The sequence below is a fragment of the Mus caroli genome, chromosome 13 (assembly GCF_900094665.2).
Source record: "Mus caroli chromosome 13, CAROLI_EIJ_v1.1, whole genome shotgun sequence".
NCBI classification, from domain to species: domain Eukaryota; kingdom Metazoa; phylum Chordata; class Mammalia; order Rodentia; family Muridae; genus Mus; species Mus caroli.
In genome coordinates, this window is record NC_034582.1 from 33328795 (window position 1) to 33348485 (window position 19691).

A 19691-nucleotide genomic window follows, 5' to 3' on the forward strand; every position below is an offset into this window, starting at 1 on the left:
AAACCTCTCAGGCAAAGCTTTGGTGGGCAGTTATCAGTTCCCAAGCTCCCTTACTACACACAGCACATGATCCAAAGGATGAAGCCACACACCCTGAGCTAGCGGGTCCGCGCTTTAGGATCCGCTCTTCTCAGTGTCAGTGACAGAGTTTGATACTCATGATCCTTACATTCACTTGACAGATTCTAAAGCCAACTTGTTCAAAAGATAAATTCTGAAAACAATGTTCATGACGGAAATGACTATATTGAAACAAAGAAAAGCTTCATCCAAGTATTTACATTTTTAAAAAAAGACATTTAAAAGTAGACTACTTATTAAGTGTGCTTGAACAAACCATGTGTGGAATTGAATTCCATTCATTATGGAGTTAGTTTCTGCTAAATACTTACTGATGCTATAGTAGACGCCTGGCACCTGAAGACTCAAGTTTTCAACTGTTCCCAGTCTACACTAAAAAGTAATACATTCTACACTCCCGAGGCTCTAATTTGGACCTCAGACACAAAGAGCTGGACTATAAGGCAGTTAGTTACTCAGGGATGACGACGTGGCGGCTTTTAAGTGTAGTTCCTGCAACTCCCCATGCTTTATCGGGTTTTTAGTTAAACACTATGGGCCATTTAAAGGTTTTAATTACTTATACCTTACTGCAGTGCTACAGTAGCTTACCAAATTTAGATATTCAGAGGTTTTGGAAAATGTTTTTTTGAGAACGAGAAGGGTCCCCTATATTACATCAAGTAAAAAAACCATACAGTTCTGTAGGGCTCAAAATAAACAGATTATACAGCTCAATTAAAAACCACACACATTATATTACATACAAAGTTTACAGTCCAGAAATGCAAATACAGGCAATTTGACATTTCACCCCCTTTTGCAAAGTGATTAACAATTACAGAAGACACAGAAAACCTTCAATCATTATTGGCTTTGGCTTACACATTAAACAGCTTACAAGTTTGTTTCTGTGTGTGTTTTATTTTGTAGCTTTCCTTTAGGTGTGTGTGGAAGGGATTAGACCACAAGAAAACAAGAATGAAAAAGGTCAGGAATAGAAAAGCTACTGAAATTACCACTTCCTTATAATACACGCAGGCAGAATATGGCTTCAAAGACAGAGGGAAGGAAGCCTCTTACAAGTCCCATTCAACATTCCTGTAACTTCTAGGAAGTGTGACAACAATGGCAAGTGAAGTCACTAGGTCAGGCAGGGATGACTCAAGTCAGCTTATTTCAAACCCAACTTAATTTTGGTCTTGAAATCTTAAGTGCTTGAAGTTTGGGAATTTTTCATGTTAATAAAGGCAAAAAAAGTAGGTGAGCATCCAAAACTCCCCAGACAGGGTCAAAGGGTCGACCGTGTAATTACTTTAAAGCTTCCCGATGAAGGCTCCTGGAGATCGGGGTTAACTAAAATGTATTCCTGCTCCTAAAATGGGACCCTTGGATTACAGACCATGACAACTGTTTCTTAAAATTCTTTCTACTAAGAACAAATGTCTGCTTAAAGCCAACAACAAACAAGCAAAGCAAAGAGGCCACCCCAGAGGCTCCCAGGCCACGTGGACAATGGACAACACAACAGTCCAGTCTGCACAAACATACTATTCTTTGTTAAAAAACCAAACCAAACAAAAACAGGCATAGAATTAAGATTTATATACTAGTGTCAGTAGAATTGTCAGGCTTCACTATTTTGTTGCTAGTGATTCCAAAATTCCTTGACTCCATTGGTAAGTTCCTGAAGGGTGCACACAGCAGACAGCAGAAACTACCCAGCATGCCTCTGATGCTCACAGCAGCCACCCCTGCTGTGCAGTTAGATACAAGCTGTGACAGACAGCAAGCAGAAGGCTGGCTTGTGCCCTCAGTTTGGATTTGATCGAGTCCAAGAAATAAACAAATTATTTCCTCAAAACAATTCACCTAAAACCACACTGGGAAAAAATATTAATTGAACTTGGGGTCAAAACGGGAAACTAGCACAAGGGAAGTAGAGAGAGTGTTTTTGCTGAGTATGCTAAAGATGTGTTTCAGGTAGTTTAACATTGATTCTGGTAAGACAACTGCTCACAGACATCCACACCCACACAGTTTAATGGTTTTTTTAAAAAAAAAAAAAACCCAAATTTGTTACTTTAGAAAACCAATGCAGTGCATTTTCAGCAATTGTATGGCCACAGACTCCGACTGCTCAGTCCACACATAAGCAGCAGTTGGCATCTATGGTGGCATGGCCTCTCTGCACTCATTCCCAGGAGGCCAAGAACACGAGGGCAGGGCAAGCACAGACTGCACTGCGGCACAGACAACATTTACTCATCAGATCCCACCGATCGCTTCTGCGCCCGCTTCCGGGGCTGCCTTCTGGGAGAAGCTTTATCTACAAAAAAAAAAGGAGCAAGTTAAAGCAAGAGAGGTTTGCTTCTCAGGCAGCTCTAAACTCAACATACCCACCTCTCACACACCCACACCCCATAACAAATGCCTCTTACCTAGCTCTTGGTTTTTTAAAAGAACTTTAAAGATATCCTTCTAGGGTAATACCAATTAAAATAACATTTTTATATCTAACATAGGAAATGATTGGACAATGGTTGCTTTATTGCTGCAGACACCATACACATTCAATAACATGCTTACAAGTGCACAAGTAAGAATTCTGAAATGCTTTAAAAGACCCAGGCATAGAGGTCTACATCACAGCACTTGGGAGATGGACGCAGGATTAGGAGCTCAAACCTAGCAAGTTCTTCTTCAAAAACAAACAACATTTAAAAGATAGAATTGGAGCGTATCTACGTACAGCACAAACACAAAATTCAGTCTTTGCGGGTGCATTAAGTTTTGGCAACTATACAAACTTAACTGGAAGAAGCAAACAAAGGCCATTAGTGCCTCAATGCTAAAAACCACTCCAATACACAGCTTTTCTTTACAAGTTAACAGAAACATATGTGGTGCTGAGTTTCTTCCATCTTATAAAAGAAATAATCTATATGTTTCTTTTAGAAACAGAGGGCTTAGACGGGCATGGTGGTACATGCTTGTACTCTTAGCCCTGGGGAAGCGGAGTCCGAGGGCAGCCTGGGCTGTAGCTAGCAAAACTGTTTCAGAAGAAAGGACAAGTGAAGATCTGACACACCCCCTCATTACGTTCTAAGTATACTCTACACACTAGGTACAATAGCTCACTATTTTTCAAAAATAAAAATAATACAGAAAACATATACAGCCTGGTGTCGTGTGCTAACTGCTGAGGCAGTAGAATCATCTGAACCTACCACGTACAAGGCCAGGTTGGGCACCATATAAGGTCCTGTCATCCCCTGTCACCACCAAATGATTTGTGCATATTAAAAAAAGTAAAAACTGGAAAAAGATACTTTCACCAAGGTATGAGGTTTATTTATAAACATTTTATGAAATGAAAATGAATATGCCCAAAAAAGAAGGAAAATGAATATGCCTAACATTCCTTTTTCTAAAAAATTAATCAGTATGTATTTTATAGTAAATATTTATCAACAATACTTAAAGACAAAGGATGCTCTTATGTCTGCATACATGACTCCAGTTGAACAATTTCCAAAAATCTTTTTTTAAATAAGTAAGCTAAATATATAGCTTGTGAAGATTCAGGAAGCACTACCCAATCACCTGTGAGCTATCACTGTGAGCAGTAGGGATGATGTGACTGCTAAACCCCAGTAATCCAACCACCTGTAGCATGGTAGTTTAATGAAAGGCCTCCTTCTGCAGACTTCTGATGCCTGACTCAATTCCACTCAAAAGAGCCACTTCAGCTAACCTTCCCAACAGTGGCTCAGGTTAGGCAGCAGGCAGGCGAGAGCAGTCTTTAAGACTCTACAGACATTTGTTTTGGGGGAAAATAGTTTCAAATACCTTAACAGCAGAAAAAAGCACGGTGTTTAAACAAAAAGTAATCACATATGTGTATCACGACTTTCTCAGCTATCAAAGACGAACATTTACCATTACTGCCTATTCTGGGTGGGCGAAAACCTAAGGAAGAAACCTAACTCAAGTACCTAAAGTCAAAATACTTTCTTTTTCCAGAGTAAACTTTAAACTCTAGGTGGAGAAAAAGAATCATGAATGAAAAGAACCCCTCATATCATATACCAGAAAACAGAGAGTGCCTCCACCACCCATTTACAACATGCTAAGCAAAGCCAAGCCATCTCACCGTGGGGAAACTGCAACAGTGGGATTGTCCTGGTGTTTGTTTAGTGTTACAGTGGGATTGTCCTGGTGTTTAGTGTTACCAGCGCTCAGATCCATCTTCCTTCCCTGCCTCGGACAACATCACAGGCTACCCCTCACCCAGGAGTTCATGGAAGCGAACTGCAGCTCACTTTTGTTTGGTTTTGGAGAGAATCTTATTATAGAGCCCAGGAGGGCCCCCAAAATGGGATTCCTCTGCCTCAGCCTTTTTAGTCCTGAAATTCGGGCATTTGCCATCACACATGACCTGAATTCTTTGTTAAATGATTGAGACACACAAGTGTGTGGCCCTGTGTGCACATGAAGGGTGTGTTTAGGTTTATGAAGAGGTCAGAAGACAGCTCTGGGTGCTGTTCCTGAGGAACCAGGCAGGATCTTGTTTTTAGAGACTCTCACTGGCTCATCAGTAGGCTGGGCTGACCAGCAAACCCCAGCCAGCTGCTTGGTTCTGCCTCCAGTACTGAGGGTACAACGTATCCCACCGCCCTTGGCTTATTCTGCTGGGGCTCTGGGATCACAGCAATCGTCTTCATGACTGAGCAACACACTTCACCAACTGAACTACCCTCCCACCCACTTAACAGCATTTATGAGACAAGGTTTTTGTATTTGTGGCTTTGTATACATTTAAAGCATTATTAAGGGATGACTCTAATTCTTTTCTATTAAAAAAATAACCAGCAGAACTGTGGGTCTATATGGTAAAAAAAAATACTTAAAGGAAAGTAGACCCATTCCACCCTAAAATGTAAAATGCTTATCAGAAAAATCTCATTAGTCAAAGCTCAAAATGCCTACACGTGTCCTACACTGTGTTGAGGGAAAATGTTCTGAACACATATGTACAGAAAATCATTTTATATGTAAGTACAGATTAGTTATAGAAAATAGTGTTAGTGATGTCAAGGAGAGAATTTTATAATTCTTGTACAATTTAAGTTCTCTACAATGATGCTAACCTGAATGCTCTCTCTCTTTTAATGTGTATGACTGAGTGTTCTGCCTGCACGGATGTCTGTGCACCACAGTGTCTGTGGAGGCCAGAAAAGGGGCTGGATCCTCTAGAAGTGGAGGCCCAAATAGCTGTGAGCTGCCATGTGGGCGCTTGGAAATGGACCCTCTGGAAGAACAGCCAGTGCTCTTAACCACTGAGCAAGCTTTCCAGACCCACAAGTGCTTTTTAAAAAGTCACTCACCAAATGGGGAAATTTTTTCTATATTCCTTCATAAAAATTAGTATAAAGCACACTATATTAAGTAATACTTTAGATTTATTCTTTCAAAAGTAGTTTGTAGCAGTTTTCCCACAAAAATACAGTTCTATTCATTAAACTTGCTGTATTCATGCACTATGCAAGAACCCCCAAAACTGTAGCAAAGCCTGCTGAAGAAGTTAATCACCTCACCTCTTCTACTCTGCACTGAAGCAACAGGAAGGAAAAGAAGGAAATAAATTAGAAAGAAGTCAGACATTTACAAATAAGCTGCATGTTTAAAAACACTTCCAAATTAAACCATAAAACACTATAAACAGAACACATCACTAAGTGTGTCACTAATTATTGTGCTAGAGTCTAACAAGCAATGGAAAAGATCAATGTAAAATAGTACTGACCAAACATTTTTGGCTGAATCGAAACTAATTTCCATGTAAAGAAAAAATGTTCACCAAGTTTGTAAGGCTACTTACTGATCTGATTCAAGGTCTCCTGAGGAATCCAACTCATGTCAACATCATTTTGACTTGAGGTACCCATCTCTACTTTCTGTATGGGTCTCTTGCGCTACAAGAACATAAAAGACAGATTTTTACGAAGACACATCACAGCATTGTTTATTCTAAAAAGTTTTTTGTTTTGAAGCAGTGTTTCTCTTTATAGCTCTGGTGCTCTGGAACTCTGTAGACCATGCTGGCCTCAAACTCAGAGACACACCTGCCTCTGCCTCCTGAGTGCTAGGATTAAAGTCGTGTTCCACCACTGTCTTCTGTGTATTCTAATTTTAAAAACATTGATCAACATACATAATTTGCATATCTTAGCAGACAAATTTCATTCTTTTCTTGTTTTAAAACCCTAATACACATTTTGTCTGCAAGGAAGATGAAAGCATGCTTAAGGATACACAGTCAGTCCTGGGCTAGCAAGATGGCTTCTTATTGAGAAAAGATGCTTGCAGCCAAGCCCGATGACCTGGCATTTGATCCCAGGGTCCCAAATGGTAGAAGGAAAGAAATCAACTCCAACTTGACCTTTGACCTCCTTACATGTGCCTAAATACACACATGTGAATGCACATGTACACATGCCATGAGAGGAAAGTGCTTTCAAAGAATACATCTTCTTGATCATTTGCAGCCTATATAGATCCTTACCCGTTACAGAACTTAATTTGTTGTTACATCACTGATTTTCTGTATAGCCAATGAAATGGAGGTTAATTAATGAAATGCTGTAAGCGGGCAATCTTGTACTGTTTGCGAAAGAATTAAACAACAGGTACAGATACAAAACACATAAAGTCCCATATAGGCCAACAACATTGAATTCATCTAAAAGTGTGAAATTTTCAAGGCATAGTGTGTACATGCAATCCCAGTACACTGTAGGGAGATGCAGGAGGAATTCAAAGCCTGCCTTTGCAGCACAGTAAGTTCAAGGCCAGGTTAGGCTACATGAAATCCTGTCTCAAAAACAAACAACAACAACAACAAAAACCAAAAAACCCCAAGAGAGTGGGAGAGACTTTCTTTGTAGCCCATCTCCTAAAATACTGCAAATAAAACCCATTTAACTCCATTTTCTTTAGCTCTGCTTTGCAATTTAAAAACCACAATCTGGTGCTGGTGAGATGGCTCAGTGGGTAAGAGCACCTGACTGCTCTTCCGAAGGTCCGGAGTTCAAATCCCAGCAACCACATGGTGGCTCATAACCATCCGTAACGAGATCTGACTCCCTCTTCTGGTGTGTTTGAAGACAGCTACAGTGTCCTTACATATAATAAATAAATAAATCTTTAAAAAAAAAAAAAAAAAAACCACCACAATCTGTGCAGGAAGCTGTACATGGTGGCGCACACCTTTAATCCCAGCACTCAGGAGGCAGAAGCAGGTGCATCTTTTCATGTTGAGTCCAGCCTAGTGTACACGGTAAGCTCTAGGCCAGCCAGTCTACATGGCAAGACTGTCTCAGATCTAAGGGGAAGGTTGGTGTAAGTTTGTAATCCCAGCACCTGGGAGGATACAGGAGGACCATGAGAGGCCAGACTGAGCTACATTGGGCTCAACAGCCAGCCTTAAAGACTACACAGGAAAATCCTGTTTCAAAAACCAAGGGCTATAGTTATAGCTCAGTGTAAAGCGCTTGCCTATCAGGTAGAAACTCCAATATCTAACTAACCAGTTTTACACAGCCCATAAATTCTGAATACATAAAAAATAAATTGGTTGATTACAGATAATACAACCCATCCATGAGAAAAATGTATTAAGTAGAACAAAATCTTTCTGAACTCAAGGAACATTATTACGTTAACTGTAAAGATCACTTTAGAGAGAGCAATCAGTACAATAACTGGGTATGTACATACAGATCAAGAAATTCAAGTCACGTATGGAAAGTCTTGTCTGGGCACTGTTTTAAAAAGGACCAACAACATTCCAAGTCCACAAACCCACAGTAAAGTGAGAAGCCGAGGGGCCTCCAGTGCAGTCGGTACTCTAACCCTGAATGTGGCTGTCAGGGTTGCTCATTCATAATTACCTTTCTAGATTCCAGGAGCTGATGAAGGCCAACAACAACTAGAAGCCCAAGACCAGCAAGGAACATATACATAAAAATTCTGGCACAGGAAAAAGAAAATATAGCTGATGTTAATTTATAAATGCCATATCTAACAAAAAACAAAATCCTAATACATGCTTCAATAGCTTCTCAAGTATGGAAGAAAAAGAAATCCACCATGTTAAATAGTTCCAGGCTTACAAGCTTTACAAATTTCCTTTTACTAAATTAAGAACACTTTGTCAATAAAAAAAATTCTACCATCTAAAAATGTGTTTGACTTCAAACTCAGTTTAAGGCCATTTCAGTAGTTTTTCTTCACATTTATATCATTTTTCACAATTGGGTTTATAAATCCCTTCAAGTGAGTCACACTTATGTTCACAGATAATGCTTCACTCAGAACAAAACATTTTTTTTTTTTTTTAGGTTTTTCGAGACAGGGTTTCTCTGTGTAGCCCTGGCTGTCCTGGCACTCACTTTGTAGACCAGGCTGGCCTCGAACTCAGAAATTCGCCTGCCTCTGCCTCCCGAGTGCTGGGATTAAAGGCGTGCGCCACCACGCCCGGCAGAACAAAACATTTTTAAGAAAAAAACTTTCTACTTTTGTAATTATCTCAGAGGCACAAAGTTAGATACGCTAAGGCTCAACGTAAAGACTGGGGCAGAAAAGACTTTGGGAAAGGAGACCATCAGCCACTGGCTTTGTAGAAGCAGTGCTCAGGCTCCACTCTTCCCGGACTTGTATCAGTTCACGGTATGAACTCGCCCTCCCTCAATCTGTAGGGCCACCACACTCTGACCATTTAAGGTGCCTGCAATCTGAGCACAGCACCTTCCAGAGGCACAGGTGCAGTTTTACTCACGTTTCTCCATCTAACCCATCCTCTCTTTCAATAACTGTGACCGTCTGATTGAAGACAGCATCCTGGAATACATTGCCCTGTTTAAGAAACAGATGTTAAAATTCACATGAGAGATGTGCTCAAAGAATAAAACTTACAAGTGTTCTCAGAACTGTTATCCTAACAGACTCGCCTTTCCCGCCATTGGCTGGAAGAGACAACAAAGCCATAATTGTACTATTCAATGCCTGGTCTAATTCTCCGACAGAACAGAAACGCCTAGAAGCTTTCCAAAGTCTCCCTGTACTTTTTGCAGGGATCAGGGACGGCAGAGGTGGCCACAGCACACTGGCAGACAGCAGCAGAGCCCAGAACTCGATCCTCAGTAGCTCCAGCCCCCACCTGCAGTCGGCAAACATGGAGAGCACAGCTGCAGGGGCAGAGCCGAGACAGAAGTCAGGTCCATGCGCTAACGGAGAGCAGACTGAAAACCAATTCCACTTTAAGGAACAAGTCAGTGACTTCCAGGACTAAAGTATTGTTTTTCCATTATCATCTTAAAATAATTTTGAGGGGCTACAGCTCTTCCAGAGGTCCTGAGTTCAATTCTCAGTAAAGGCATGGTACAGCCATCTGTAATGGGATCCAATGTCCTCATCTGCTGTGTCTGAAGACAGTGATAATGTTCTTATATAAATTAAATAAATCTTTAAAAAAAATATTTTGACGATTTAACCAAACTTCAGTTTTCCAACATAGGAAACCATTGGGATCCACAGCTGCTCTTCCACAAAGGAAGCACTGCACACCCAAAGCGAACCCAGCTCAACTCTATTTAAAAACTATGACTTGATAAGACACCACGAAATGAAATAACCCTATTTAAATGTCTCACTCAAGACAGAATGAAAAGCTTTTCCTCTGCACTAACTTACAGGAAAGCACACCGCAATGCAGGGCCTGGCTGAAGATACAAGGTTTAGGCACTGACCTGTGGTGAGGGAGGTGGGAACCCCCTCCTTGCAGGGAGCTCTTGGGAAAGGGAAGGGTAAACACACCTTCACCTAGAGCTGTCTGTCACTCGGGGTCTATTCCCTGCAGCAGTACATCCCTCTCAGACATATGTGAGGTTAACACATAAAGCTGATAAAACTGTTATTTTAGAGTGGGTTGTATTTTACTTCTGAGTATACAAAAGACCAAAGCAGTAAAAAATCTTTAGAATCATTTAAATGAGCAGGTCTACAACTGGGACAGAACAATGTCTGACCAAGTAGGAGCAGACTCTACTACTGCACACTTCCTTGCCCTTGTCAAGACCCCGCTCAAGTCACTTCCCACACAGCGACCCAGCACACAGCTCAGGCACGCCCCTCACCATTACGCTAGTGCTTTTTTTAGGCCATCTCTCTCACCATCTCATAAATGTAGATAAGAGACAGACAGGCAATTCCTTTTGTATTTCTGTTGCCTATTACAGTTTGAATCACAAAATATGCACTTAAACAGACGGGACAATCTCTAACAAACAAAATACAACTCAAAGGTCTTACATTCAAATCTTTGTAGTTCAGATTGATGACCAGACCAAAGGGCCGCCCTCCCATCGGCTCTGCAGGGATGAAGGAATACTCAAAGGTTGCCTGCCGCTGGGGTGGCACTATAGTGTTTAGAGGAAGAGCTGTGAAATTCTGGATGTAAAACTGGTAGTCCTGAGGATAACGGAACGAGGCATCTAGAGATTCAACAATAAAATCTTCTGTCCCCTTGTTTGTAAAGCCAACGAGGAACTTCACAATGTTGTTTGCTGGAAAATCTAAAACACAGAATAGGAGGGGTGGGGTTAGGCTCAAAGTGGAACACAGACATGGACATGGGTGCAGACCCCTCCTCAGCAGAGCACTCCAGTGACTGCACACACCAGCTCCGAGAACCCAGGGCTGTTGTCTAAATGCAGTCTTTCCTGTCTGTTCTCTGGGATTCCAATTTAAGACATAAACTGGGCATTATAATTTCAGCCAAATAACATCCAGATTAAGAGGCTAAGAAAATCATGGTAACAAGATTATCACCCAACAGGTTTATACAATCCAATATTACTACAAAATAAAATGAGGAGGAGTCATAAACTCAAATTCCCTTTTCTAAAGTGTTGAGAACAGAATGGGTCTTTGTGCATCCTAGGTATGTGAAGAACTACAGAGCACACCCCCAGCAATCCAATTACTTTCTGTGGGCATAAAATTAGAATACATAGAAAACAGAATACTTAAGACCAAGACAACTAATGCTTTCTGATGTTAAGTCTTCTATAACATTGTAGTCAGTCTAATGGGCTGATTCACCTAGTATAACACAGGCCATAGAACAGACATATCTGGACTTGAATCCTGTCTCCACAATCGATTTTATGCTCTGGGTAACCTTAGTTCAAGTCTCTTAACCTCTTTAAACCCCAAATCAACACTAACTATACCCTCAGGGTTTGCTGGGATTAAATACTGTATGTATTACGTATTAAGAACAATGCTGTCTACAAAGCCCTCAATAAATAAAGGGACTCAAGAATTTGAGGAGCCCTAACCAGAAGATTGGAAATGCTCCAAAGCCTAATCCTTTGTAAGCCAACAGGATGCTACACGTGGAAGATACAAGTCTCAAGTGATGAGACTGTATGTGAAATAAACTCCATCCTCCATAGCTCCTTACTCTAAAGCCCAAAACAGAACAATACAAACAAATAAAAAAACCACTTCTGGTCCCATGTATTTGGAACAAGAAATATGCAACTGTTTCGTTTTCAAATTAATGTTATGCTATAACCAAGGCCTAACTGTAGACATTTAGTATTTTCCTGACCTTTAAACATTCAAATATACTCCCAAATTCCAGGCAGGCCTGATAATGCGTGTCTGTAATCTCAACACTTGAGGGGCTGAGGCAGGTTGATCTTGAATTCAATAACAGAATAAATTCCTTTTGGAAGCTAGTGTTTGTGTGTGTGTGTCTGTGTATGTACACAGGCAGAGTAGAAGACTGTTCTGGGAGTCAGTTCACACCTTCACTTGCTGAGGAAGAGCTCTCATTTCTGCAGTGCTAACCCACCCAGGCTAGCTGCCTCACGTTCTCCATGAACCCGAACTGGCTTTTTCATGTGATTGCTGGCTCTTTAACAGTGTTCCAGGGATTAAGCTCAAGTCCTCAGAACAAAACAAAATGATATTACTGACACAGCTTTAGAAGACATTTCAAGAATGGTGGCTTTGGGGCTGGTAAGATGGCTTAGTGAGTAAAAGTGCTGGCATGCAAGCCCGGCAACCTGAGTTTGGTCCCTGGGTCCCACAGGGGAAGGGCAGGCCCCCGGCAAGCTGTCAGCATGCTCCCAGGGGCACATGTGCACCCACAGACACACAACACAGGTTTAAAAGTATCTTTGAGATACTTTCTAGTAAACCAAACAGTATGTATTTTTCCCTTTAAAAGTCAGCATTGCTATACACATCAGTAATCGCACGTGTAAGACTGGAACTAAAACGGACAATTTTGCATTACCTTCTCCTTTTACAAACAGAATAGTTGTGTCTGCACTCGGTGAAGCTTCTGGTTCACTAGATACATCCTCTTCTTCTTTATCTTCTGCCTAAGGGAAACATCATTAAAGACAGATTGTTGAGAAAGGGCTGGAAAATCACTGAATTCCCTAGACTGGGATGAAATGCTGCTTTGTTGGTTCTAGTCTGTCAGTTCTTCCTTCTCCTTTTGTTAATTGGAGAACATGTACACACTCTCCTAGTATCACAATCTATAGTGTCGTTTCTGTACTGCGAAGTTTAGGAGTCAGAACATCCTGAATGTGATGCATGAGCCTTTCCTTGGGAAAGCCACCTCCTGGATCACCGTCTCTCTCCACCTTAACCTCCAGCTCTGGGAAGTGGAATCAAGCGTGCATGAGTGGACGTATGAATGTCAAGACAACTCAGGACTCTGCCATTATCTCCCAAGTCTCCCCTGTCTTCACTGCTGAGTTTAAGTTGCTAATGAGAAACTTGGAGAGGAGTTACAACCAAAGCTCGAGGTCACTGTTCCAGAGGTAACTTCTGGAAGGATAGAAGCTCTACGAGGTCATCTTTCTTCCACAGACTTCACATAACAAGGATACTTCCGCTTCCTCTTTCAGCTCATCCTGACCATTTATTTTTGTGATGAGAAAAATTCAGACCACCTTCTTAAAAAGACCTAATTCCTCCCCTTTGGATCTCCTTTCTCCACAGTTCAGTACATTCCAGTGCCAGAAAGTTCAAGTAATCCAGAAAAATGATACAATCCATTACTATCATGTAGGCTCAAATTTCAAAGCCCTAAACATCATCTTTAATCCTAAATTAAATTCCAATATTCTCTAAATTATCTTACCCAAAGCACTACTTTGGTCAAATATTTACAGCTATGAAACAGGAATGTACTGGTCTGATCAAGGCTGTTCACGTAAGGAGACAGGTTGAAGATGCAAAGCCTCAGAACGGAAAACTTGGCACAGATTGACAGATAGCACACACATTAACAGTCTTTTACTCAGAGGAGACACTACGCACCTACATATCAAATCACTAACAACAACAAAAAGTAATAGAAGAACAAAGCTCTGATCAAGTGGCTGGCATGTCCATACAAATGAAAACAAAAAAAATCTACGAAGGACTGATGCAGGAAATAAAATTAGCAAATTAGCAGGAAGCATGTTGCAATGACTCTAATTTGAGCTCCTTTTTAAAAAAAAAAAAAAAAAAAAAAAAAAAGCTATGGACCATATGCAAGCAGCATCCACAGAAGCCAGGACAGGGCACCAGATCCCCTGGAACTAGACTTACAGATGTTTTTGAGTAGCTATGTGGGTGCAGGGGAAGAGAACCCAGGTCCTCTGGAAGACTGGTCAGCACCTTACCTGCTGAGCCATCTCTCCAACTCTGAGCCAGTTATTCTTACTGTCATTAGGAGAGCACAAATTTCAGAGCTAGCTTCTAAGCCATCTTCTCTAACCCTTACTTACATAGAGGTATTTTAACTCCTGCTCGCTCTTCAACTCCTGCTCCCTAAACAAACACATACACACACACACCCAAAAATACCAACTTTAAGAAAGCAAAAAAAAAAAGCTGGGCAGTGGTGGCACGCACCTTTAATCCCAGCACTCGGGAGGCAGAGGCAGGCGGATTTCTAAGTTCCAGGTCAGCCTGGTCTACAGAGTGAGATCCAGGACAGCCAGGGCTATACAGAGAAACCCTGTCTCGAAAAAACAAACAAACAAAAGCCAAGCAAACAAACAAATCTGTTCAACATAGTACCCAGAAGAGTACTGGGCTCTATGGTAGAGTCTCCCCATAGCAGTCAATGGCAGGTTACAAGCACAGAAAAAGACAGACCCAGGAAGCGAAGCGCTGCAGGCTCCAAATGTAATAGCTCAGGGTCTAGTGCGAGCCTCCCTCCACTGTTCCACCGACATTCACATCTACATGATCTTGACTTGTCCAGTGTACCCTGTCTCCCCACTACTCCAGAAGGCCCTTGCGCTCATGCTCAGTGACTAGCCCTTAGGCCAATTCCAACCCCGGGGAGACAGCTCAGAGGCTCAGAGCAGTACTGTTTTTGCAGGGGACCCATGTCTGAAAGGTCACAACTGTTTGCAACTTCAGCTCCCTGTGATCTAACGCCCCTGGCCTCCCCAGTATTTGCTCTCACATCCAAGTACCACACAAAACCATACACATATAATTGAAGAGGTAATTGGCAAACTTGCCTATAAAAAGAGTGTATTCTTAGATGGAATTTCTAGCTCAGAATATATCATCTATATTCTATTATTATTATTATTTGGTGTTTTGAGACAGGGTTTCTGTGTAGCCCTGGCTGTCCCGGAACTCACTCTGTAGACCAGGCTGGCCTCGAACTCAGAAATCCACCTGCCTCTGCCTCCCGAGTGCTGGGACTAAAGGCGTGCGCCACCACGCCCGGCTATATTCTAAATATGGTATACAGAACTTACCAAATCTGTGGGTTCATCTTCTTCTACTTCAGCTTCATCATCTTCATCTTCAATTATTGAATCTTCCACTATTTCTTCATCTTCTGTAAGATCTTGAGCCAAAGCTAATGACCCTGAAAATAAAATAAAACATGAGCAGTTAACCTTTTATCATTGTCTTTAAACATGAGGTCTAGACAAGAAAACGTTCCACCTATCGTAATATAGTCTCCCTGGTCAGTTGAGCAATGCCACTGCACAAAAATATTTACATTTTTTACTAGTAGTCTTAACTACTACATTATAATTTTAATGGGAATCTTTTTAATATAAAAAGGCAAAAAAAAAAAAAAAAAAAAAACCCAAAAACCCAGGGCAAGCCAATGGCTCAGTGGTTAAGGGCACTGGCTGCCAAGCCTGACCACGTGAGTTTCATTCTTGGTATGCACCCTGCAAATTGTCCCCTAGCTTCTGGATATAGACTACAAGGCAGACAGACAGACAGGCACACACACACACACACTAAATATAATAAAAAATTAAAATAAACAGTGGCAGCTTCGTGGTTAGTGGCAAAGAAAAAAAAATCCAATTATTTTTGCACATGACTTCAAGCATTGTTTCAGACATTTAAAATATCAAAAAATAAGGGCTAATCATAATGCTAATTTATAAATCAGAGACTTGTTGACAAAACTTTCTCAACAAATCACACAACATCACTTTCAGGCAAAACTCTACAAAGCCCTTTAAAGTTCAAGCAGGTCTTATTACCACTTCTTGGGGAGCGATGATGTGGCAATCCAGCAGAGAGGGAAAATGTGGGAACAGCCACATGTGCAAAGCCCAAGAGAACACAGTATCTTTAAGACCACGTATTTTTAAGTCTTTTTACTTTCCCGAGTTAAAACAGTTCATTCATAGTTTAGAGGTAATTTATCAAAAGTCGTTTTAAAGAAAGAAAGAAAACCCCAATGGTCTAAGGTTATAGTGTGCATATGCGACTTGCATGCCTGGCACGATGGAAGCCCTGGGTTCATCCCCACCACTTCATCCACGGGGTGTGGTGACACCCAGAAACCCAGCACCCCCGAGGTACAGGCACAAGGATCATAAGTTCAAGGACGTGCTAGCTAGGGCACCAACTTACAACGCAGCCAGGGTTACCTATATGAGACTCGGTCTCAACATCTGTCTTATGTCCCCATCACCACACTCCCAAGCCAAAATCCCTAACAGCTATAATTCAAAGTCATACTAGTTACTAAGTAGAAGCCAAGCACTTCTGTGTGCTTGGCCAAAGAGCTCATAACATGGCTCCTTATTTCTCATGCCCTGGGCCACAGAAACTTAGAGAAAGAAAAGGAATTCTTTCTGGTGACCACTCAAACTAGTTGTTTTTATAAACTAGCAAAATTAATGGACATGGCGGGCAAGGGGGAACAAGTTTCTACGCTTTTACATTCTGCCAAGTTTTTAGCCCAGGTCAATCGTTGGAAAGAATAAACTTACAAAGCTCGAAATAACTTTTTCGCAGCATATTTTCAACCAGCAAAAACTTACTGGAAAAGGGAGGGGAAGGGAGAGAAATTAGAAAAGGAAGAAGGAGGCCATCCGGCCATACTCTACGGTAGCGGCTGACAAGCAGCCGGAGAAAGGGGACGGATTTGGACACCGAGCCTCGCGGTCCACACAGACCGCGATGGGCGAGCGAAGGGGCCGGGCGAACACGATCCACGCGCCGAGGAGGAGAATCGACAGTGGGCGAATGAATGGAGGCGCGCCGGCGTGGGGCTAGAGACACGTCAGCGCAGAGCCTGGGGACGGGCGGCCCGCGGCGGGCGCGAGCGGAGAACCGAGGCCGGCCCTGGCGTGGGTCCCGAGGATCGCGGGCTTCGGGCCCGCGCTCGCCGAGGGCGCCGAGCAGCGGGGGGTCCCGGGGCGGGGGACAGCACGGCCCTCGAGAGCCGGGGGTCGGCCGCGGTCCCCAGCCCAGCCCCGTGTCTCTCACCTCCGGGGCCGCCTCGGAGCAGCACGGCGGCGGGGAAGGCCAGCAGGAACAGCAGCAGCAGGCGAGGGAGGAGTCTCATGGTGCGGCCGATCAGCGTCCAGTGCGGGTCCGCTAGGGCTCTCGGAGGCTCTGGCGGTAATGGCGTTACTCTTCATCCGGGCCGCGGTGGAGGGGCGGGGCACGCACGCACGCGCGCCATCCGTCGCCCCTCCCCGCCACCGTCGACGTGGCCTCTAAGCGCCCAGGGGCGGGGCCTGCGGGCCGGGAGGTCACGTGGCCGGCGGTAAGGGGGGGGGGGGGTGCCGAGGGGCGCCTCCGGGCTCCCGCGAGAGCCTGGCTGAGCAGGCTTATCTTTGAGGGACCAAGGAGCGGAAACTTCCCGCATGTGTGGCAGTTGAAAGACAGAAAGGAAAGGATGCGGATAACGCAAAATAAACAACAACAACAAAAAAAAATTAAAAAGCCATAAGTGATGTCTTACATTGTAACCCCAGAGTTTGAGAGATGGAGGCAGGAGGATTGCAGCGAGCTGGAGACCAGCCTGGGCTATGTAGCGAGTTCAGGGCAAGACTGGGCTACAGAGTTAACACCTTGTCACAAAATTCTACCCCCTGCAATAAACAATCGGAGTTCTGGAGTTTTATTCTTTTAAATTTGACTCTGTCTCTCTGGTGTATAATTGCCAGCGCAGAGATAGATGTAAAGGTCAGTCAAAGGAAAACTTCTGGGGAACTGATTCCACATTTTAGATGGGTTCTGGGCTTGAACTCTGATCATTAGGCTTGCACCACAACCCCCTCTGAGGTTCAGTTCTGTAATTTTCTTAACAACCCAAACTTAGCAATCACCTAGCCTTTCTGCAGTTTCTAGGCCAAAGATCTCACTTCTGGCATATTCCTGGCAACTTCAGCTGGTCAGTGTGAAACACTCGGGATGTAGCTGCTGGGCTGAGAACCTCCAGACACAATCCTGATTCAGGGACTGGCTTGGTTACTTTTCTATTGCTGTGAAGAGATACCATTACCAAGGCAACTTATAAAAGAAAGTGTTTGATTTGTAGGCTTGTTTACAGTCTCAGAGGGTGAGTTCCTGACCATCGCATCAGAGAGAATGGGAGCAGGCAGGCAGTGCTAATAACATATAAGCTGAGAGCTTATATGTTCAGCCCAAAAGGACAAGGCAGAGAGGTAAGTCCAATGGTACGGACTTTTGAAACCTCAAAGCCCACACCCAACAATGCACCTCCTCACATAAGTCCTTACCAAACAGTTCCACCAACTGGGACATAACATTCAAACACAAGCCTACTGGGCCTGTTCTCATTCAAACCACTACACAGGTTAAGCAGCCACCAGGATCATTGGAGCCTCTGAGCCACATAGGGACAAATAAACTCCCCTCCGAATTGTTGAAGATGACTGAAGTAGAAGTCACAGACTATATCTCAATTTAATTAACCCCAGTAGGTTCAGATCAGATGAACACATGTCTGACCTGAACAGGGGAAAGAGACTGTCTATAAATTCTATGAACATTAAGGAGTCAGAAGTGCCACCACCTGAAGTCAGACCTCAGAAAGGGAGACAGTGAGATCTTCAGTACAAGGACAGTGTCTCTGTACCTTCCCCTCAGTTACAGTCCTTGTCAGTTTCTTGTGCCAGGGGGCACTCCCGGATTAAATACAAGGATCTTGGATATTTGATGGGGTTGAAGACTAGTTATAGTCTCACAAGCAAACTTAAGTTGTTTAGCCTTGAAAGAGATGATATAGATTTGAAAGGATGCTTTTCAGATGGTAATGTGTACTGGCTGGTTTTGGGTGTCAACTTGACACAAGCTGGAGTTATCACAGAGAAAGGAGCTTCAGTTGGGGAAGTGCCTCCATGAGATCCAGCTGTGGGGCATTTTCTCAGTTGGTGATCAAGGGGTTAGGACCCATTGTGGGTGGTGCCATCCCTGAGCTGGTAGTCTTGGGTTCTGTAAGAGAGCAAGCCGAGTAAGCCAGGGGAAGCAAGCCAGTAAGTAACATCCCTCCATGGCCTCTGCATCAGCTCCTGCTTCCTAACCTGCTTGAGTTTCAGTCCTGACTTTCTTGAGAGATGAACAGCAATGTAGAAATGTAAGCTGAATAAACCCTTTCCTCCCCAATTTGCTTTTAGGTCATGATGTTTGTGCAGGAATAGAAACCCTGACTAAGACATAATACAAGCTAAAATCAGAACATAATTCAGGTATAGAATGGTAAGCTCTTTAAGTTAGGGTAAAAGGTAAAATACTTTATATTGTTAATAAATATGATGGACTGGATGTTAATTATATATTATCATACTTTGTAATTTATGTGTTATGGTTATGCTCAAATTATGTCTAAGAGTTTTTTTTTTTTAATTTGGACAGAAAGGATGAGATTTGGGAATTGGTTTTAATGCTTTGAATTCCAATCTCCCAAGTCAGGAATATGCTGAAGGTCCTTGTCCCCAACTGGTTTTTGATGGCTCAATAAAGAGCCAACAGCCAACGGCTAGGCAGACAGACTGAAATGAGACTTTGAGATTGGCACAGGGTTGGAAACAAAACAGAGAAAAGAAGCAGAGATTGTCATGACAAGAAGAAAGAAGAAAGACCAGACCTAAAGGCCCACTGACACAGGCCACTTCCCCAACTGTGTTCAGAGATGAAATATAGATTTTTTTTTTTTTTTTTTTTTTTTTTTTTGGTTTTTCGAGACAGGGTTTCTCTGTGTAGCCTTGGCTGTCCTGGAACTCACTTTGTAGACCAGG

The 19691-nt window shown here is 42.7% G+C and overlaps 1 protein-coding gene across 2 annotated transcripts; it reads right to left on the reverse strand.

The window, feature by feature from the left end:
* Nucleotides 1–226: 226 nt before the first annotated feature.
* Ssr1 (signal sequence receptor subunit 1) lies at nucleotides 227–17102 on the reverse strand. Of its 2 annotated transcripts, XM_029468414.1 has the most exons (9): nucleotides 16912–17102; nucleotides 14922–15034; nucleotides 12434–12521; nucleotides 10435–10697; nucleotides 8903–8979; nucleotides 8016–8094; nucleotides 5945–6038; nucleotides 5661–5675; nucleotides 227–2389 (listed from the first exon to the last, which is right to left on the reverse strand). In XM_029468414.1, the coding sequence occupies exons 1-9, from the start codon at nucleotides 16988–16990 to the stop codon at nucleotides 2322–2324; spliced, it is 876 nt and encodes a 291-aa protein (XP_029324274.1). In that variant the 5' UTR covers nucleotides 16991–17102; the 3' UTR covers nucleotides 227–2321. The 2 variants fall into 2 exon arrangements, with proteins under 2 accessions (XP_029324274.1, XP_021035797.1); XM_021180138.2 differs by lacking the exon at nucleotides 5661–5675 and having other exon boundaries at nucleotides 16912–17101.
* Between the last annotated feature and the right edge of the window lie 2589 nt (nucleotides 17103–19691).

What these genes read in the sequence shown, in the direction of transcription:
- Ssr1 (XM_029468414.1), bottom strand. Translation starts at nt 16,990, where the DNA reads ATGAGACTCCTCCCTCGCCTGCTGCTGCTGTTCCTGCTGGCCTTCCCC. An exon ending in TCTGTTTGTAAAAGGAGAAG is followed by an intron (nt 10,698 to 12,433) that starts GTAATGCAAAAT and finishes TCTGTGTTTTAG; the next exon opens with ATTTTCCAGCAAACAACATT. An exon ending in AGCTCCTGGAATCTAGAAAG is followed by an intron (nt 6,039 to 8,015) that starts GTAATTATGAAT and finishes ATGTTCTTGTAG; the next exon opens with CGCAAGAGACCCATACAGAA.